Source organism: Leopardus geoffroyi, chromosome A1, assembly GCF_018350155.1.
Source record: "Leopardus geoffroyi isolate Oge1 chromosome A1, O.geoffroyi_Oge1_pat1.0, whole genome shotgun sequence".
NCBI classification, from domain to species: Eukaryota; Metazoa; Chordata; class Mammalia; order Carnivora; family Felidae; genus Leopardus; species Leopardus geoffroyi.
In genome coordinates, this window is record NC_059326.1 from 27,258,504 (window position 1) to 27,280,392 (window position 21,889).

General features: G+C 41.6%; 1 protein-coding gene across 12 annotated transcripts in view; it reads left to right on the forward strand.

Annotated features, from left to right (window-relative positions):
• Positions 1-21,889, forward strand: part of ENOX1 (ecto-NOX disulfide-thiol exchanger 1) — a 557,584-nt gene that overhangs the window by 300,789 nt on the left and 234,906 nt on the right. For 10 of the 12 annotated variants that reach the window (XM_045477335.1, XM_045477409.1, XM_045477389.1 and 7 more), the window contains one exon: positions 9,651-9,797. The exons of 1 other annotated variant lie outside the window; for it this stretch is intronic. In XM_045477335.1, the coding sequence (XP_045333291.1) occupies positions 9,710-9,797 (88 nt within the window). In that variant the 5' untranslated portion in view covers positions 9,651-9,709. Of the gene's footprint in view, positions 1-9,650; positions 9,798-15,457; positions 15,664-21,889 lie in introns of those variants that run through there. One more of the 12 variants, XM_045477399.1, reaches the window with a different exon arrangement.

Consider the following 21,889-nt stretch of genomic DNA (forward strand, 5'->3'; position numbering starts at 1 on the left):
CTCTTTCTGCTAACAGGGCCTGGGGCCAGTGCTGTCCCAGTGGCGGCTAGCATACTGATGCCCAAATACTGGTTTCCTAAATGGTGTCTGAACGTTATCTTCCAATGAAAAGAACTGTGAATGTTGGGAAAAATGTCTGATTCTAGGGCTGAGGCAGCAAAAATACAGTATAAGCCTGGAGCATTTGGTATTCCCTAAAGCGATAAAGTGCTCAAAAAACAAAAGAATGGGAGTATGTCAAAGGGATAGAAGAGATGACCTAAAAAAGTTCCCAATGGCCGAAGCTGGAACAATTTGAGCAACAAAATAGATAACGTGCTAGTGGGTCATAATTGGAAGTATAAAATGAATATATATGAGTTCATCCTAATATAAGCAAATGATTGAACAAGTAAACAATTGGAGTAGAAGGGACAAATCTTCCTTATAAAATAATTCCACATAATATAGGCATATATGGCTCCCACCAGGAAGGGGAGTTTACTCTCACCCTTCAGTGGGGGCTGGACTTAGTGACTGACTTCCAAATAAGATCATGTATGAAGGAGAAACACAGTAACTTTACAGAGGAGAATCCTGGTAAACACTAGTGATTAAGGTTAGTGTCGCAAGTGGTGAGTCTGGTTGATATCACACACCTCCTGATAGGACATGATGAAAAATGTACCTCGCCTCTGTTGGCGTTCCTCCCAAAACCTGGAGCCCTAGTCTAGTCGTGAGGAAAACAGTAGACAAAAGCAAAGTGAAGGACTTTCTCTAGAATACCTGGCTAATGTTTCTCAAGACCGTCAAGGTCATGAGTAACAAGGAAACACTGAGAAACTGTTACACATCAAGGCCTGTGTACAAGGGATAAAGAGACATGATGCCTGAAGGCAGTGTGTGTTTCTCGGTTATGACCATGTGCCAAGGTAATATAACATGTTAATATTAGGAGAAAGTAAGTGAGACATTTATGGGAACTCTGTACCACCTTGGCAACTTTCCTGTAAATCTAAAACCATTTGAAATGTTCTAAGTTCCTTAAAAAACTAAGACCTGATATAAAACAGATACTAGCAGAACTTCTGTGGTTGAAACAGAGTTGCGGGACCCAGGGTCCTGACTACCTGGCCTCCCTCTCCCTCCATGCCTTCTCCGTCTGCCTCCGTCCCCTCCCTAACTCTAAGGTTATCTGGCACGAGCGTTGCAAACAACCACCTCCAGAACGAAATCCAAACTCCTTGACATGCCTTCCAGTGCCCTTCATATTGTCACCTTGCTTATCTTCATAGGTATCTTCATCATCTGTTGGCCTCTTGCCTCCCGTATTTATTTCCTTCACATATTGGGAAGGCAATTTCTTTTTTTTTTTTTTTTCAAGCAGACCATGACCTTCTTGTTGATTTTACCTGTGCTGTTCTTTCAGCTTAGTTTTTTCTCAAGTTTGTTCAGCCTCAGAAACTCTCCGTTCGGTGCCTTCTGTGTCATCCTAGAATTCAGCGGAAGAGTCTTCTCCCCTCCAAAGTCTGGAAGGGGAGGGAGGTGCTCTGGCAGTATTTCTACAATAACATGTAGTCCCTCTTAGCGGTGTGTGTGCATCTTGGCTCCAGTGGTTGACAGGCTCCTTAAGGAGACATCATTCATCTCTTGCCTCGGACACAGTAGTTGTTCAGTACGTATCAAACAAATGGATGAATGAACGAACAGTAGCAAAGTTATTAAAACGAACTTATTTCCCTTTTTGGTGGTATTTGCACGCCTTTGAATCTAGTTGTCATAAAGCTACAAACTCAACATTTTAGTAGGCAAGTTTGAACCCAGTTTTTCAGCTTAAAACGCAAAGCATTGGGTTTTGAGGGGCAAGTGATAGCCTCAGCTCAACCCCTATGTGTATAAAACACATGGAAAGAGTCTGTATGTTACTCCTTTATTTTGGATTTTACTCCTTTAAATAACAAGAGTTCTACGTGGCGTGTACTTTACAGGAAAGTAAATGGGTGCTCTAATGTTGCCTTTTCAGTCTTCTGGTGTTTGAAGGAGTTGTCAGTAAGGCTGGCTGCGTACATTCATCTTCATTAGCCATTTTAAAGTGATGCTTTTTTGATGCAGGTGGGCCAGCTATCCTCAGGCACTTTAATTTGCCAATTATTGTACCCACGGGTAAGAACAGATAGCGATTAGTTTCACATTTTGCTCACTGGGCAGCTTAATGTTCTTGTCACCTTACATTGAGTTTTAAATGTGCAAAGTGCAAAGAAACCCCAGTGCTTTTCTCAGACTTGGGGGTGGGAGGGTGGTCATACCTAGTAACTTCAATTGCTTCTGGACACAGGAATTAAAGGGCCTGATTGATTAATAAAAGAACAAGATAATATGGCAGAGGTATATCAAGGAGAAGGGTGTGTGTGTGTGTGTGTGTGTGTGTGTGTGTGTGTGTACAAAAGCTTAGATGTATCTTTTTCTTTCACAAAAGCACTGTTTGCTAGCTTATGAAATCTGAGTGCTAGTTGATGGTTTAGATTGCTGCTATTTGAGGAAAGAAAGAATGGTAGGATCTTCTTTACAAAATAGCCTTTAACCTTAATAATTGTCTTCTTTAAATATTCTCAGGGAACATAGGTGACCCAAAACACAGAATGAGATGCGTCATTTTTTAATGTAATGAATATTCGCTACCTTATACTTTGGACAGTTTTACTCCAGCTGTGACTCACTAACGCCTTCTTTTAAAAATTGCCATAGAAAGTTCCCTTTGGAAAAATCCAAACCACCCTGGCAGTGTTGTCGGCTGTTCTTTTGCTTTAATTGTCTGCGAGTGGAGTTGACTTGTTCATGGGAACTAAACCTGGTGCCACTATCAGCAGGAAAGATTATTTAACAGTGTAAGAAGGCATGAGAAAATGTCAGGCACGTAGCATCCCAGACATAAACTTTATTTGCTACCCTCTTGAAGAATTTGTTTGCATATAATGTTGTTCACACCACTGATAACAGAAAATGTATTTAATAACTACTCAGAATTAATATGCTGTAGTATGCATGGCTGCCTAATTTAATTTATCTCTGATTAAGCCTATTATGTTTGAGATCACTTTACAGAAGAGATTTTTTTTTTGCCAGCTGTAAGCTTATTTGAATTGTAATATAAGTTAATAATGTGTGAAATAACCAGTGGTGCCTACTTCTAAATGTTAATTTTGCCAACTGACTTCCTCAGATGATGCATACCCAGATCATTCATTGACATTTAGTTAATATCTTCCATGAAGACCAGATATTGGAATAAATAGGAAAACTAACTATTTTGGGAGGCAAAGACAAATGGAACAGTAGTGCTTTAATTCTGAAATCCAGAAAAAAGACCCTTGCATTATAAAAGTAATTGAAAGCCAGTGATTGGTAATCATATAACATGACAACTAATGCACAACTTTTTCTTGAGTTCTGTTCTAACTGTATTCCTTCAATGTTAAATAATCACTTGGTTGGCTAGAGTGGGAACCTCAAGAGTTCAGCAATGACTGCTGGAGCATCTGCCTTGATGTCTGGGCAATTAGGTCTCTTCAGTGGGCCCAGCACAAGAGAGGGAAGGGACTTCTGCTATTGCCGTTTCGTGAGTGGCTTGTTCTCCAAGCCTGTCTTTATGCCTGTCCTTAACCAGCTATTTCATCGGTCAGTCCAGTTCTCTTTTTCAGTGTCACGGGTGGTCACCACCAAAAAAGTGATTGGGTAATTATGACCCCTTGCTCCTCAGCTGGCCTCATATTGAGCTCTGTGCATCCCCAGAGATGGTTTGCATTGCACAGAATGTGAATTCTAGCATTTGTAGGTGTATTTGCATTATTTTGTTTTTATTTTTATTATTTTATATTTATATTTGCTACATTTATATTTGCTATATTTATATTTATATTTATATTTATATTTATATTATTTGCTTCTTACCCACCCCCGAAGTGTCTTTCTCCCTGCTTGGAACGCCTTTCCTGACCTTCTAACTAAAACTGCACCCCGTCCTCAAGGCCTTGTTTAAACCCTACCTGCTGCCCTTCCAGCCATCTTGGGCCGTAGACGTTTCCTCTTTGATCTCCTCTGGAGGTTGGTGGCTCGATAAGTTAGTCACATTTCACGTGTCATACAGAGAACTTGAGTTTTAAATCTCTGTGGCCCCATAGTGCCTGATACAGCTTCTTATGAAAAAAAAAAAAAAAAAGTCAATAGATGGTGGTGATTGTTGGTCAGAATGAAAACGTGATAAGACAACAACTTAGATATCACGATCCTTAGGTGAATAACTATAAGGTCAGTTTGTGGGTTCCCATTTGTTTTAAATGTGAAATGGAAACTTGCATGTAATATTTAAAAAGTCAGAGCTCATAAAGGAGATTTCTCTTTTCTTTGAATGGCTCTTACTAGACCTGTAGTTTGAATCCCAGATTCATCTGGTTTTTAGCCCGAGATGACATAAGAATCAACTGGGGAAATTTGAACACGTATTCTGATGATTGGGATTCGCCTTCAGACCAAATCAGGGAATAACATCATTTTAAAAAGCTAACCAGATGATTCTAGTAAGAAACCAGAATTGAAAACCACTGGTGTAAAGGAAACTTAAAGGTCATTAAATTCATTCATCCATCTGGTGTCTGATTGCTTTCTACAGCTGTTTGGCAATGAAAGAAGAGAAATCCTAATAGGGGGATTAAAATTGCAACTTTCTGATGCAGGCATCCAATGCCGCATCCAGATCTCTTAAGCTACAAATCAAGGTGACCCACTGTCATGGTTCATCAGACACTGACCCAGTTTTAGCCCAGAAAGCCCCACACAGGGAGAAACCCATCAGTACTGGACAAACCAGGATCGTTGGCCACCTTACCACCAATACACTCATTCTTTGGATTCCACGGTGCTGTTTTTTGATAAATTTCCTTTTGAGAAGAAGGAAAAGTATGTTTTTGAGACAGAGTATTTAATAGAAAGAGAAATAATTAGAACACTTTAAAACCTTGGCAGCCTTGAGGGGAAAGAGACATATCAAGAGAAAAAAGGGAAAACAGTGCAACAGGTTGTGTTAGAATTCCTGCAATTAAGATGAAGGAGGGGGGCTTTATTTCATGTAATTAATTAAAGAACATCAAAATATTCATTCACTTTTATCTCTGCTATGTAGATAAATTAAGAATGATTTTGTAACGTAAGAAGGCATTAAATGAAAATCTCAAATTTGTAAATATAATCAACTTAGCTATAAGCTCCTTGAGGATAGTTATTTTTACAAGGAAGAAAACAAAGACTTATTGAAGGCTACGTGGAAAGTGACTGACAGAGCATCTGGCTCCTGGGTAGTTTTCTGGTAGGTTCTTTGGCCTCTTTCCTGCTGTACATCCGTTTATTCGCAGCAACATATAGCACAGCCCTTTCCTTTCAGATAAAAGTAAATGTTGGTAGGTTGATAGAAAAGTGAAAGTATTTTAGAAGCAAATGATTTTAGCAGTTTAATTTGTAATTATAGCATTAAGAATTATTCACCATGGATGCCCATGTGGGTTTTATTCTGGTATCATGATACAGTCCTGCAGCCTAAGGATTAACTTATCCCACAGTTATTTTCCATTCAGGTCATGTCGATCACTGAACAGCCAGTCCGATCACTACCCTGTTGATTCATTTCATTCACTGATTGCCAAAATTGCCAGATGTGTCCCAATAATCTGACTGTCTTTATGACCAAATGAAATCCACTGAACTGGCGTAAGTCCAGTCAGTGTGTTGTTGGTCAGAGATATTGATGGCACCATGCAGATGAGATGTTCACCAAACTTAGAAATGTCTAGTTCCCTCAAAGTCATGATAGACGTTTCTCCCACTCTAAAAGTTACATGCTGCTTCAGAAGAAATCATCCATAAATAAAACTTCTGACACATGTTGTTTCCCTTTTTTTTCCCTTAACTAGAACATTTAGCTGAGCTCCTAAAACTCAGAGAAACATTATAGAATGGAAAGTTGCAGGTCAACCCTTCGCCCTTCTCAAAATATGTTAGGTAGTGCCTGAAAAAAAAAAGTAAGGATGATCCGTAGGCAAATAAGTTTGTAACATGCCAGGTAAAGCCAAACCAAACCGGTACCTCGAATGGGGGAGGGCATGAGACAAACACATTTCCCAAAACTATCTAACCATAGAACTCTTTATCATCAATATTTGGAGGAACTCCATCCAGCCTCCCAATTTTGCAGGTTAAATAAAAGGTTAAGAAACTGATCCAAAGTCAAGTATTTCCTTTAATTGTTTTCCAGGCCTCCTGTTCGCACCCCCACCCCCACGCACGTTCATATTGCTTTCCCTAATTACGTATAAGAACTTACCCCCATCACTCCTCAGTAACTCACAAGTTGCTTCCAATGGACCAGCTTACCAGTGATGTGACCCCTAAGAATGGAAGCGAAAACCATTCACTTAGAAAAGATGTACTTCTAGAGAGTGAAAGGTTTTCCTGATGCTCTGATTTTAATAGTTTTTATTTATCAGGCACCTCCAATATTCAGGCTCTTTAGATGCATCATATGATTTAATCCTCAGAAAAACCTGCAGAATAGACAATACTCTATCTGTTTTCCTATTGGGGAGATTATTATCTTTCTGAAGGTCATGGATTCAGCAAGTGGAAGAGTTAGGATTTAAAACAAGGTCAGTCTGACTACAAAGTCTTCAATCTGACCAAGCTGAAAGATATGATCACAGCTGCATTAGAAGCATCGTTGTTGACAACATAGTTATTTTTTTTAAAGTTATTGGTCCATAAATGAGTATGGCATCATATACAGAGAATTACATCACTTCGGGTAGACAAATTTGTAAGAAATGTACTCAAGAAAAATAATATATTAAAAGGATAACCAGCGAACTGCCTTACATTTATTTGGGGAATGAGGTAAGGAATATGTACAATATATGTCAGTACATACATATATGCACGCATTCTTAAACCAAAAACAGATACTTTTCAGGGCAATAAAAGGACAAGAACATAATTAGAAGATAGTGGGCATATAATAAGTGAGAATTTCTTATGTTGACTGTTTTTGCTGGATAATGATGTTTTTTATATGGATTTTGAGTACATGCTGTTGAATGAACGAATGAATGAATGAGTAGATGGAGTTTCACAGTAAACATTTAGTGACTTCATCAGTTGACTGCCTTCCTAGTGAGTGATCATTGTTGAGAGTTATCTTAAAGTCAGATGACTTTTCTGCCGTCTCTTTTCTTACTTAATAAACTTTGCTTTTCTTAAAATAGTTATTTGGGCCAGTCATCTTGCTATTTTTTTTAAGCCCTTTTCTTGATGTCTGTTTCTTTTATTTCCTTCCCCACTCTATCCACCCCTCCCTTCCTCCCCCCTTCCTTTCGTCCCTTCCTGCTTACCTTTCTTCCTACGTACTAAGAAATTGATGCGGTGTCTGCCTCAAATTGGTCCAAACTTCTGGAACTGTAAAGATAAATTTGTAGAGGAGTTCAACTCACTTTGCATGACACTCCCTTGAAAATAATAGAGAATTAAAATTATTTTGGCAACATCCTCCCTAAAAATAGTTGGCTGGTAGTCAGTAGTTGATTCTGGGTAACCTAAAATCCTCTGGATAAACAAATTAGATTAGAGTACATAGTAAGTGTGTAAAACCCAAGAAAGATTTCTAAGACCGGAAACTTGTATTCTATCAGGTTGAACACGTGCTTTCATACCTTTTTATTCCATACATCTCCCTGAAATCAAAAAAACTTTAGAAAGAAAAACAGAGAACGAGAGCAAGAGAGACCAAACCAAGGAGGAGATGCTGTTAAATGAGAGATATCAGCAGATTTGGGGAAGATGGCACAGTGATGGAGGAGCGGGAACTGAGGCACACTGAGAGAAGCCTGCGAATTCATTCTGCAGGGCCCTGGGGAGGCATGGAAGGGTGTGAAGATGAGACAAAAGGGGATTGGTCACAGGAGTTACAGAATAGTTAGCAGTCATTGGTGGAAGGTAGCATATAGGGAGTTGTGAGACTGTGTTCCTCTGCCTGCATCACATTGTCACTACAGTTCTCCATCTGTGCCGGAAGATTGAGGCATAGTCTTGGGCTAAAGTGAATCAGAGATGTGCTGGACTCAGGGAAGCAAGACCCAGGATGGAGACGTGAAGCCAGGGGAATTAAATGAAACTCCATAGACGGCAGGTTAGACCCTCCTGGACTATTCCAGAGCATAGCTCCAGAGCACCCAGAGCCAGGGACAGGCTCTTTAGGCAAGAGTTTGAAGGATTCTGATCTAGAGAAACTGAACAACCTGAGAAATGATCTGAGTGACGTTTGGAGTCCTCATCAAAATGGCTGGATCCCTCACCTGGCTACCTCACAAGGATGCCTTCCAGATAATAAAAATGCCCTGCCCCCACTTGAGGCTTCTAGTCAGTCTTTTAGGGACTCAATGTTCCCAGGTGTGTGTGTGTGTGTGTGTGTGTGTGTGTGTGTGTGTGTGTGTGTGTGTACACATGTATGTACGTGTGTGTGTGAGCCTTAAATATAAATAGAGTCACCAGATATTTGAGTATAGCTCCCAACATAAAATATAGAATAAAATATAGAGATCAAAACAGAGAAAGAAGTTGGGAGCCACTCAATGAAAATATAGATAACTCAGAAGTAGAAGAAAAACTTTTCAAACCTAAGTATCTTTATTTTTTTTTTTTCAACGTTTATTTTTGGGACAGAGAGAGACAGAGCATGAACGGGAAAGGGCAGAGAGAGAGGGAGACACAGAATCCGAAGCAGGCTCCAGGCTCCGAGCCATCAGCCCAGAGCCTGACGTGGGGCTTGAACTCACGGATCGCAAGATCGTGACCTGGCTGAAGTCGGACGCTTAACCGACTGCGCCACCCAGGCGCCCCTAAAACCTAAGTATCTTTAGAAAGACGAGAGCACACGAAATAAAAAGTGCATCCTATAAAAAAGGAACAGTCCAAAAATAAGAGCTCCTAGAAATTAAACTTAGTAAAAAAATAAAATAAAAAATAAAGGAATGAAAAAAAAAACAGAACAAAAAAAAACTTATTCAGAGATGCAGAAGATAAAGTCAAGTAAACTTTCTCGGAAGTAGCTTAGCAGACAAAAATGGTCAGTAGGGGAAGAGGGAAAAGAAGGGAGGAAATATAGTGGATCCGTCCATGTGGTTCAGCATTTTATCATAGGAGTTCCAGAAAGAGAAAACAGAATAAAATGGTGAGGAGACAAGTCTTAAAAAATAATGCAAGAAAAATTTCAAGTGGAACAATAAGGAATTTCCATATTTTAAGGGTCCAGAACAATGGATAAGAATGGATAGAGAATCATTGAAATTCTTTAGTCTGAGATTTTAGAACATCAGGGATCACAAAGAAGATTCCAAAACCTTCCAGAGAAATAAGACAGGTCATATACAACAGATCAGGAATACCAATGTCACCAGACTCCTCAGGCACAATACTGGAAGCTAGAAGACAATTCAGCCTTCAGAATTCTGAGGGAAATGACTTTTTACTTAGAATTCAATTACAAGCTAAACTAGCAAGCACTAGAGTAGAATTAAGACGTTTTCAGACACTCAAGGAAGGTCTCAACGAATTTACCTCCCATGTACTTTTCTCAGGAAGCTACTAGAGAATGTGCTCTACAAAAATGAGGATGTAAACCAAGAAAGAGGAAACCATGGGATCCAGGAAACGGGGGACCCAACACAGGCGAGAGGCGCAGGGATTTCGCAAGATGGTGTTAAAAAGAAGCCCCAGGACAACAGGTGGGCAGCTGGCCTGGGAAAGCGCTAGACCAGATGGTCTAGATGGGCGGCCCCTTGAGGGAAGCATAGATGTGACAGATAAACTAATGGCTTTGATCATGAAAACAAAAACAAAAACAAAACGGTTTAATAGGGCTTTTAAAGTTCCTTTGAAAAGTTCAGGAGCAGTAATAGGTACACACACACACACAGACACACAGACACACACACACACACACACACACACACACACACACAAAGAAAGAAAGAAAAAAAGGCCACCAAGAAAAACGAAATATTGAACAAGATCGGAAGTGTATTCTTACACTACATGTGTAGTAAACAATTATTATATAGTCCTAACAATGTAAACCTTATAAACACATTTTGTAATTCTGTAAACAGAATTTTGATTTAGCCCCAAATTAATACTTTAACATACTGGAGGGATGGGGGAAGAAGCATGTCAAGAGGTAGTGATGGGATAAGGATGATAATTTTTTTTTCATTTCTTAAATGACAATTTAAGAGATACCAGTATATGGAATTAAATATCTGAATTGGAAGTTGAAAATAGTTTTCTCTCCCATGACAGGATTTAACCTCCTTGTGGGATGTGATGGGTTAGTTACTGGTCAGCCTCTGTCCTCTGGACAAGCCCATAGATTTATCAAACTGAGAGTAACTAACCGGGTGGGGCAAAAGTCTTACCTGTATAGCAAGCTCATTCTGGCAAATAACTACCTTTCATAATAAAAACAAACAAAAAGGTGGTCTCGTCTGTGGAGCGGGAAGGGGTGATGGGACAGGGGGCATAGGGGATTTCTGTTTTTAGTTATTATAGGCCTTTGTAAGTACAATAATAGCCCTATTTGCTTTTTTAAACTGTAGGCATACATTATTTTGGTAGGTATTAAGTTGGTTTTAAAAACTACCTGAATCAGAAACAGAGGTTGTAAAACCCAAGTGTACAACCTCACCCTCCCACCTCCACCCCCCATATATCAAAAAAGCAACAACAAAAACAGAAGAAGGAGTTGATGGTGCTTTTTTTGGATATCTTTCAGAACTAGTTTACTGATCCCACATCTAATAACAAAGCATAGGGGCTTTGGGACCCTGGGCTGCTCTCACTCCAACCAGCATTGCCTGTCCTCCGAGCCCCACACTCTGCTTTTAAGCTCTCCAGAGCCACTGCAAGGTACCTTTACAACACTTGTATTTCCCTTCACTGGGCCTTTGCTCCCCTTCCATCCACACATATCCACACACACGCTCACCCATTCCCAAAGTTCCCTTGTTCTACCTTCTGCCTACCTGTTTTGGATCTTGGCTCCGATTCCTCTCTGAGGGGTCTTAGAGGGGCTCTGGATCATAGCATTCTCCCCTTCCTTTTAATTCTCGTCGTATTGTCTTTGGCACCACTTACCACAATCATGCTTTGGTTTTGTTTTGTTTTACTTGTCCTGTCTTTGTTCAAAGGCTAGAAGGTGACAAGGGCGGGAGCCATATTGTGCTGATATTTATTCCTCCTACAGAGCTTGGCAGAGTGCTGACATAATCCAGGTACTGCCTCAGATAATAATTAAATGAATAAATTAATCTTTCATTAAATGTGAAATCTGTTCAGTCATATGGCCCATAGTTAAACATCTGCATCTACCTAAATAAATATTACTGGAAGGTAGGGATTTTGTTTGCTTTTGTTTTAAGAAAGTTTATGAGCTTTCTCCTAAAGGGGAAGATTGTGTTCAGAGCCCAGGGGGTTAACTGCTCCCTAAAATTTTTGCTAATGCTTCCTTTGTGGGGGATGTATAAAACGTGTCACCTGGAGGGTGTTTTTCTTTGACTCTACAAGGATTACAGGTAGCCTAGCATTGAGGAAAATTGCGAGCAGTATGTCACGTTGACCCCCAGCTAGAGAAGATTCTAGACATCACCCTGTGCCTGATGGACACTAGCAGAGGCTAAGATGTGACAGGAAAAGGGAGACCCTCTCTTGAGGCCAGACCACTAATGTAAAAAAGGCATTCTAGAAATACTCAATGATAACATGATCACTTGGGGCCAGTGGCCCACTAGGACTTGCATCCACAGCTTTTCACACCTAACTGAAGCCCCTTTCTACTTCATCAGGCTTTATACCACATTCCCCAGATCTTTTTATAACCACTTCAAGGATCATCTTAACAAATTACATAACAGGATTAATCCAAAACATTCATAGATGCAAACAGTGGAATACAATGGAGTCGTTAAGGAGAATGAGATAGACCTGTTCAGTTCCGATGTGGTGAGGGCTTTAACATATGGTGCTGAAGGGAAAAGTCAGTGTGGAATAGGATGACCTCCTTCATGTCTTTACTGCACAGATACCATCTTTTCAACGAGGTCTTCCTTAACCACTGCATTTATAAGTGTAAGCATCTCCCCTCCCACTTTTTCTCCATTGGCATTTATCCCTATTTGACGTGCCATATATTTTCCCTGTTTGTTTATGGTCTATATTCCCTCCTGGAGGGAGGGCTTTCATGTGTTTTATTTATTGCTCTTCCCCCCAGGGCCTTAAAATAACTGTCTGAATGAATTTGTATAAAAAAGTATATTATTTGTACAGAATTTCTAGAACACTACACAAACTTAACAGTAGTTATATCTGAGTCATAGAACTAAGGGCACGTGGGAGGAAGACCAACTTCTGTTGCATATATCTTACCATGTACGTGCAACACTTCTTAAAAACCCCAGTTTAATAGAGAATCCCATTTGAAGTATTTCTCAAATAGCTATAATAAAATATAAGTTATTTACTTATTTATTTCTGGTCCTGAGGTAATGAACACCGTTTGGAATTTCCCCTCTTCTCAGAAGTCAAGTTGTAAATGTCCCGTGATTCAAGTCCATGGACTTTATATTTTATGAAGCCTTTACCAGCAGAGACTTTTTATTTTCCATCAGCGTGTACCATCTGTACTTCTGTTGTGATGGGACAAAAAAAAAAGTTTTTAGGTCAGATGCATTCATATCTTCTTCCTTTTAGCAAAGTGACCCAAGGCAGGTTACTGAACCACCCGGAGCCTCAGTTCTGTTACTTATAAAATTGGGATCATTTTTCCTGTGAGCAGAAAATGTTGTCCCAATGAATCAAGATAAAGTCTGAATATTCAGTGCCTAGAAGTGTCTGGATCACAGCAGGGTTCAGTAAATGTTAAGTCCTTCCCTTTTCTCCACAGAAGGTGACCTAGAGGGAGGACTTTTAGAGATATTATTATCCCTAACTTCTCAAAGTGTGGTCCCAGCAGCTCTTTGCATTAGGAATGCAAAGTCTCACACCCAACCTGATCTAATGAATCAGAATGTAGCTTAACAAAATACCCTAGTGATTATTGTGCACAGTAGAGTCTGCAAAGGTCTATTTTTATGCTTCTTATAGCAGTGTTTTAGACAGAGTTGCGTTAATCATGTTTCTCATTTTCTGTATTTTATGGTACTTTGACATCTTGGGGCCTTGAAGTTCTTAGGGGAGGCCCTGTCCTTTCAGGGTTAGCTAATTCCTGCAGATATCAAACAGTTGGCCTAGGAACACCCTTTCGATATGCAGATCAAGCAATCCTAAGTCCTCACCCCCCGCAGGCCTCCTTTAATCAGGCTCTCAAACGCAATCCAGAACATTATCCCCCACCCCCCACCCACCCCCCTCCCTAAATCACCCCGGGGCCAGGTACTGGACAATTTGGAACCAACCCTAAACCACAGAACCCACTTTGCTTTCCTGCAGAAACCACACAAAAAAGTTTGTTGCCCTCTCTCCCCCCTTATTCCCTCTGACCAACAATTCCCTTATTCCAACTGACCCTGGTGCTTCCCGAAGTGGCCCTGCATGGTCTGTCTTGGCCCTGTGTGCCCCTCTCCTCCTGGGAAGAGTAAACAGCAGACTGTCTTTTCACCGGCAAGCATCTCCTAAAATGTTGGCCTCCCCATACCTGAATAAAACCAAAATACCTCGGGTATATTTTAAAACAAGGCTGCCATTTTTAATTGCGTTTTCTCGTTTTCGTGCCACCGGCCACCGTTCCCCTCTTCACCTTGCCAATGGTAGTTCCATTTGAAGAGTATGAGGGTGGCCAGCAGAACAAGATGTTCTGAGGGTACAACTAATAAGCTGAAACATCAAAGGATGCTTAAGCCATCTCATCAGCCTGAACTTACTTCTAAATAAAGATGATCAAGGATAACCATGAACGAAGTTGTAAATCTGCTGAAGGTAGTATAACTACGTTAAATGCCGATAATGCTCCTTAAGCACAAGCTCTGAACACTTCAGAAACTGCTATTACAAATGATTAAGACCTCCAAGATAATGGAACCGTTTGAATTGAAACACACAAACTTATTTACAGAATGTCAGGGAAACAAATGAAAACCTGCCATCCACATCCATTCATTTTTCGTAGTGGCTTCAACGTTTATTTATTTTTGGGACAGAGAGAGACAGAGCATGAACGGGGGAGGGTCAGAGAGAGAGAGGGAGACACAGAATCGGAAACAGGCTCCAGGCTCCGAGCCATCAGCCCCGAGCCCGACGCGGGGCTCGAACTCACGGACCGCGAGATCGTGACCTGGCTGAAGTCGGACGCTTAACCGACTGCGCCACCCAGGCGCCCCCGTAGTGGCTTCAAACTATGGTATATGTGTTTTAGGTCGAAGTAACTGCTGTCGGGGAGCAGCTAGTATGTCCCCGAGCTGCTTTCCTTCCCACATTTGCGTTTGCCTCTTATCACTTCTATTTTGAAAAGAATCTTGATATATGGAAGTGAGTTATCTGAAGCTGAAGTTAATAAAAGTACACATTAAAAGAATTTAAAAGGGACTTTTCTCCCTATGACTCAAAGAAAAAAAATAATGAGCATTTATTTCAGAAATATCCCACATTTGTCAGATAAGATGATGAGAAAAGAAGACAGCAGTTTGATGGTAACTTTTTCCTTATAAAAGTTTTACTACAGTGTAATTCAGAAATTGGAATTTGATTAGCAGCATTTAATTAGAAATATTAGACAAGGAAATTTTCCATTATCTTCTGACTATCCGTTTTATTTCCATAAGATCTAAATCCTCCCCACATACACACAAAGGTAACTATGTCAGGTGATAGATGTGGTAACTAACTTTATTGTGGTAATCATTTCACTATATATAAAATATATATAATATATATATAACATGCATGAATATGTTAAATTTGTACAATTTTTTTTCTGTCAATTCCACCTCAATAAAACCGGAAAAAAATAAACCTGTTGGTTATGACCACAAAAAGAAACTTTGGCTGCAGATATCAGAAGTTTGCTCCCCATCACCGACCCTATCAAATTCAACATTGCTGCCCAAGCAGTGCCTAAAATTTGACTCGCGGCCTGCGTGACTGATGGCATCCCCTGAAACCACATGCTTGTTTCTCAGCAGGTATTTTGTTTGAGTGCTCCTTGACCCTTTTCCAAGAAACCTAATTTGCCCAAGGGAATCTCACACTGGAAAAGAGTGTTTGCATCTGCTTAGGGAAATGTGCCTGAAATAATGACTTATTTAGAACAGAGAACAGAATGGAATGGAATGGATTGATAAGCCAGTTTGAGCAGGCAGAGAGCAACCTGGGCCTCCTAACTCTTATAAAAGGAGCTTTGCAGCAGAGCAGTTTGCCCAGACTGGGTCTGGCAAGACCCATATCCATTCCACAAATGTTGTCCCTGTGAACTCCAGACAAAATTCTTAGCCTACAAACGCCTCGAGGCACGCCATTTCCTCTTCAGCCTCACTTACACCTTTAAGATGGTGCGGATTTCTCGATTCAGCCCTGCAGACCCCAGTGTAGAAATTGCTCCCGGAGGTATGTCGCCCATTTGAAACTTCGTGGAGTGCTGTGGGTGCCCACAGAGTCCTTGGTGGTGGTCTGGAAACTGAAGCACTCTCTTGGTGGCTGGCAGGGAGGGTGGGAGGGTGTTGGGGAGTGTGCCCAGGCGTGGATTTTCTGGAGAGAGCTGGACCCAAGTTCTTCCTCACTTACTGAACTTAAAATGAACCAGCAGTTAGAAGCAGGAGCTGACATCTCATCCAGCAGAATGAAGGATGAGTGGAGGCAAATAGAATGAAAGAAAGAAAGAGAGAGAGAGAGAGAAAGAAAGAAAGAAAGAAAGAAAGAAAGAAAGAAAGAAAAGAAAAGAAAAGAAAAGAAAGAAGGAAGGAAGGAAGGAAGGAAGGAAGGAAGGAAGGAAGGAAGGAAGGAGGAAGGAAGGAAGGAAAGAAAGAAAGAAAGAAAGAAAGAGAAAGAAAGAAAGAAGAGAAAGAAACGGAACATTGCCACTGCATCACTCTTATTTTCTGTTTCTTTTGCTTTGCCTTTTTTTCCTTTTTTTTTTTTTTTTTTTTTTTTTTTGCCAAGGAAATATAGTTGATTTATTTATAACCATACCCTCAAGGCTAACAACTCTTTTGAATCGGCAGAAGTGACAACAAATAGTTTCTTAAATTTAAAAACCTGAAGTTACTTTTTTTTTTCCTGTCTTAATCTTTCTCTGCTATTCAGTTAAAAACAAAAATGGGACCATTGACCACATTTAAGTTAGCAAGGTTAAAGTCATACCGTATGCACAGTGCTAATGGGAGTTTACCTTTCTTTTTAAATTTAAATCTATCTTTGCACAATTAGCAAATTATTAAACGACCTTTCCTTCAAAGTCTGCAAGCAATTGCTTGTTTCCGCTAATAAGAGAACATGTTTTACAAGGTTCACGTTGATTAATTGACAAATGCTGATAAAATCAAAGCAGGGCTCAAATGCAGTGCACCAGCTGTAGTATAAATTACTTTTGTTCAATAGTGTTTCAAGTGGCTATGCGTTTATGGTTTACCTTTCAATAAATATAACCGTCTTAATTGAAGCATCCATTGTGGAAATTTATCTCTGAAGATGTCTGTCAGAAGGGACAGCGAGGACTGAACATTGCTATATCTGTGTGTGTTTTTCTGCTCAATTAAAAGCTTTGATTGCTCTGCGTATTTTAAAAATGGATGCTTTATATTTTCTGTGAAGTGAGCATTAACACATTCTAATATACTTTGAAAATCTTGCACCCTTGAATGACCTAAGGATCGTGTGCCCTGCATTTCTGGATAGCTTCAACTACAACAAAAAATTAAGTGTTCTAAACCGCTAACTTTACACCATTCACTAAGAACATTACCTTCTAGGCCCGTTGCCATCCAGCTGTTTTGGCAACTCTGTTGGGCTCCATTAGAGGGCCCGTAGCTGGCTGTTTCATGCTGATAGGTGGTTTCAGACATCAGAGGTGCATGGCCAAACCCAGCTTCCTACTTTTACTTATGAGTAAGTAGCCGTCCGGAAGGCTCTCTTGCATCTCGGGCCAAAACTGAAGGTATAGAAGATCCTAGCAGAGAAATGTAAATTAGGTCACCGAAGAGTTCCTACTCCTCTCTTGTGGTGGTTCTTACCCCTGGTGTAGATTCACAGACTATAGTGCCTGAAGAATTCTGTAGCTTGTAGATTGAGGGGTCCAACCGATCTGATAGTTTTCTCTGGGCATCTTAAGAGGTCCTACTGCATCTAGATTCCTGGGAAATTTAGACATCCTCCAAAAGTGCCTTTGACATACTTTTCTCAACAAAGCGATTTTAATTCAACAAATACTTATCAACTCCACTATATGCCAGGCACTGTGCTGGACCCTGGGGATATCGGTAGATTCTTTAACCTGAAGGAGCTTCCAGGATCCACTCATAACTCCAAACATTTACCACTTGTTATTTTCAAGGTGTCTTTACATAACTTGTCAGAAGCTTTTTGAGTCCCCAGGCACCAGCCTTGATGTTCAGAGAATATTCCAGATGTCTTCTTTCTTCGGCATTTATCAAAGATCACTGTCTTCCAGTAGCCCTCCGAGGCAAATCTCCGTTGCCAGTTGTCCATTTGAGCCTCTGGAGTGCTGGTTAGCAGGCAGTAGTTGTACTCAAGGCTGCCACAGCTTGCCAGACCTGAATGGAGATCACTGGGACTGAACACAGATCCTCACTCTGAAGGCAGTCAAAGGACACACCATTCTCAGGATGGGCGTGAAGATCGTAGACCAGGAATATGGAGCTGTGGAGTTAAGGACAATCTGGCACAGCCTCGACTCAAGTGAGTTTGGGAACGTAGATCACAGCGGGGGCAGATTAATCCGGCAAGCCAGGGTGCAGGGTGAGGCAGAAGCTGACTTGGGCTAGTAAATCATAGAAGTCCTAGTGACGGGCTGGAAGTTAAGGACTGAAGGCAGACCAGTGACGGAGGTCACAGAGAAGCAAGCGGTTTAGTGAGAAGAGATCAAAGCCGGCGAACGGGCAGGTGAGTTGTTACAGCTGCCAGCCCAGCCAGTATTTGAGAATTCTGAAGGGTAAAGCATCCGCTGGGAGGGGTTCAACCATCAAGAGAATCAGGCTTAAGTATAATCAGCAAGAAGGAAAGCCTCTGCCGCTGAGAACTTGGTCACAAGACGTGAAACGTGCTTCTAGTAATCTAGGTCACAGGGCTGTGGGCAGGAGAGGCAGCATGATGGAGAATTTCTGCGTTCGGGCTCATTATGTTCTCTCAGCCCAGACATCATTAAGACAGCGTCTGGCATGCAGTAGATACAGCGCAAGTATTCCGCTGAACGGACCTGGCGTCTGAGAGGGAGGCAGGTTAGAAAACAAAGCGATTTTTACACGGTGATGTAAAAACTAAACTGCCCCTGCACTTCGTGGAGAAACAGATGCACAGGAGGGTTCAGCACGTGGGGAGGAGGATGGTTGGTTTAAATGACGCGTGCATCGTCCCGGTATTTGTGTCGGTTCCCTCCCTTGCCGTCTTTACTGTGAGATGGTACCAAGTCAGAAGAGGGACAGGATGGTGCACAACCTGGGGTGTGCCAAGAGCATGTTAATGATCAGACGCGCTTTCCTTGTGGGAGCATTTGGAAAGAAAGAAATGAAAAGGGAAAGGTGAAGTCATTGAAACCCTGCCACACTCCCAGATTTTTGTCTACGAAAATCTCGGCGAGCTGCCAGAATGCGGCTGGATTGTGCACGGCATGCCCAGAAGCTCTTCTCGTCTTCCACGAGGAAGGTTCTGCCTTCTGATGGCCATCCCCCGAGGCTCTTCTGTGTCCACAGCCGTAGCTGCCAGTAAAAATGATAGGAAAGATGATTCTGTGCAACCTTACCACAAGCCCCATTGTGCTTGTGTTGTACATCACACCTCAAAGTTGCAAAACCAAGTCTTTTCAAAAATGTCCCATGTCACCAAGGTGGGTCAGTGGGATCTAACGAAGACCACCCGGGGAAGCCTTCCTGCCAACGGCCACGCTGCACCCTCGAGCTCTGGTCCTCACTGCGGACTCCTGTACCAGTATTCCCTGTTTTGACACTAGATGGGGCATTGTTATTATTACAGCGGCTCTACAATGTGAATATATAAAACCCAGGAGGATGAAAACATTTCTATAACATAATATCGTGCTACTGAATCAGAGAGCATTGGATGAGGAAACAGCCGTGAAAAGCATCGAAAATGCAAATGCTGGCTTTTCCTTTTTACCTGCGAAATCTGTGACCAGCCCATGTTCGTGCAGTAAGTTAGCAGCAGACCCAAAACTGGAAGCCAGAGTCCAAGCCCCGCCTCGTGAGCCCACAGCAGCCCTGCACACCTGGGGCGGAAGCATGAAGGTCCCATGGGGCTAAGGAGTCAGGGTCTCAGCTCTCAGAAGCTGCCTTCGTTTGTATAGGGAATAATAAAGAATAAAGGAAGACATCTCCAACGCATGTCTTCCTAAATATATTCTTCCTACAACTTGACTCTACTTACAGATGGCTCAAAGGAAAGTAAACAACCCAATCCAGACAGTTTTTGTGTTTAACCCTTCTGGCTGTTACACACAGGCGCACACACACATGCACTCACACGTACGTGAAATATGAATGAATTAGCTTCATTTCCTAAAATGGGAATAAGCAAAATGTTACCTATTGTATTTAAGTTCTAGCTGGGGCGCCTGGGTGGCGCAGTCGGTTAAGCGTCCGACTTCAGCCAGGTCAATCTCGTGGTCGGGGAGTTCGAGCCCCGCGTCAGGCTCTGGGCTGATGGCTCAGAGCCTGGAGCCTGTTTCCGATTCTGTGTCTCCCTCTGTCTCTGCCCCTCCCCCGTTCATGCTCTGTCTCTCTCTGTCCCAAAAATAAATAAACGTTGAAAAAAAAAATTTTAAGTTCTAGCTAACTAAATTTCCCTCAGGTGTTTAAACTCTGGTGTAGTTAGCTTCTGGGCCCTCTGAAAACCCAGCAAAGTCCTGTCCTCTTCTTAATCTCTCGGCCGCTAACCAGCCATTCTCCCTTGAGCACTCGAATCCTCTGGACTTAGAGCCGTTGTGTAGAACCCAGCTAATGACGGGGACTTCTCAGAACTCCTTTCCCTCTCCAGGTCTGCCCGACCTTGCTTTCCCGCCTCACTGTCCCCTCTGGTGCAGAAGAGGGACATAATACAAAACGTGAAGGCTTCACCTCCGCTCAAGGTGCCAGTGTGACTAAATCGCTGAAAGGAAATTCTTCATTTCTCCTTACTCTCCTCCCTGCTGGCCAATAGGTCCTAGCACAGAGCAGAACTCTTACAGACCCTGTAGGTGACAGCACTTTGCAGGCTTTTTTCTTCACAGACCCTTGTTTTTATTATTTAAGTTCAAGTTAGTCAACATGTAATGTAGTATTAATGTCAGGAGTAGAATTCCTGATTCATCATTTACATACAAAACAGCCAGTGCTCATCCCAAGTGCCCTTTCCAGTGCCCATCACCCATTTAGCCCATCCCCCCCCACCTAACACCCCTCCAGCAACCCTCAGTTCTCTATATTTAAGAGCCTCTTATGGTTTGCCTCCCTCTCTGTTTTTATCTTATTTTTCCTTCCCTTCTCCTGTGTTCATCTCTTTTGTTTCTTAATTTCCACATATGAGTAAAGTCATACGATATTTGTCTTTATTTAACTGACTTGTTTCGCCTAGCATAATACACTCTAGTCCCATCCATGTTGTTGCAAATGGCAAGATTTTATTCTTTCTGATTGCCAAGTTATATTCCATTGTGTGTGTGTGTGTGTGTGTGTGTGTGTGTGTGTGTACATACATACCACATCTTCTTTATCCATTGATCCATCAATGGACATTTGGGCTCTTTCCGTACTTTGGCAATTGTTGATAGTGCTGCTATAATCATGGGGGTGCATGTGCCCCTTCCAAATAGCATATCTGTATCCCTTGGATAAATACCTTGTAGTGCAATTGCTGGGTCGTAGGGTAGTTCTATTTTTAATTTTTTGAGGAACCTTCATGCTGTTCATACTATTCATACTATTCTCCAGAGTGGCTGCACCAGTTTGCATTCCCACCAACAAGTGCAAAAGTATTCCCCTTCCTCCACATCCTCACCAAGATCTGTTGTTTCCTGAGTTGTACATTTTAGCCATTCTGACAGGTGTGAGGGGATATCTCATTGTGGTTTTGATTTGTATTCCCCCGATGATGAGTGATGTTGAGCATCTTTTCATGTGTCGGGTGGCCATCTGGATGTCTTCTTTGGAAAGGTGTCTGTTCATGTCTCCTGCCCATTTCTTCACTGGATTCTTTGTTTTTTGGGTGTGAGAGTTTGATAAGTTCTTTATAGACTTTTGTACCCTAACATTTCATCAAATGTAGCAGACCCGCTTTCTTGAAGAGATGAACTTGCATTTTTAGCAGACCGAAAAGGTATGATTGTTGCAGTACACCTTTTCTCTTTTCAGTGGTAGCACCTCTCCTCACAGGCCTATAGCGCTGGCTCCGTGTCTTGTTTCTGTTACGGAAAGATTCTCACTTTCTCTGTTCATGCCGAGCGACTGTCAGTCCTCTGCTCCTTATTACGCGTACTTCTTAAACATCTAGGGCGCATGGGAGAAGGGCAGGCTGGTGAGAAAGAAACCATCCAGTTTGTGATCTCGTTTCATGTTAGGCTTTGCAACCTTAACTCTTTTTGAAGTGAAACACTTGTAAAAGTCTGATT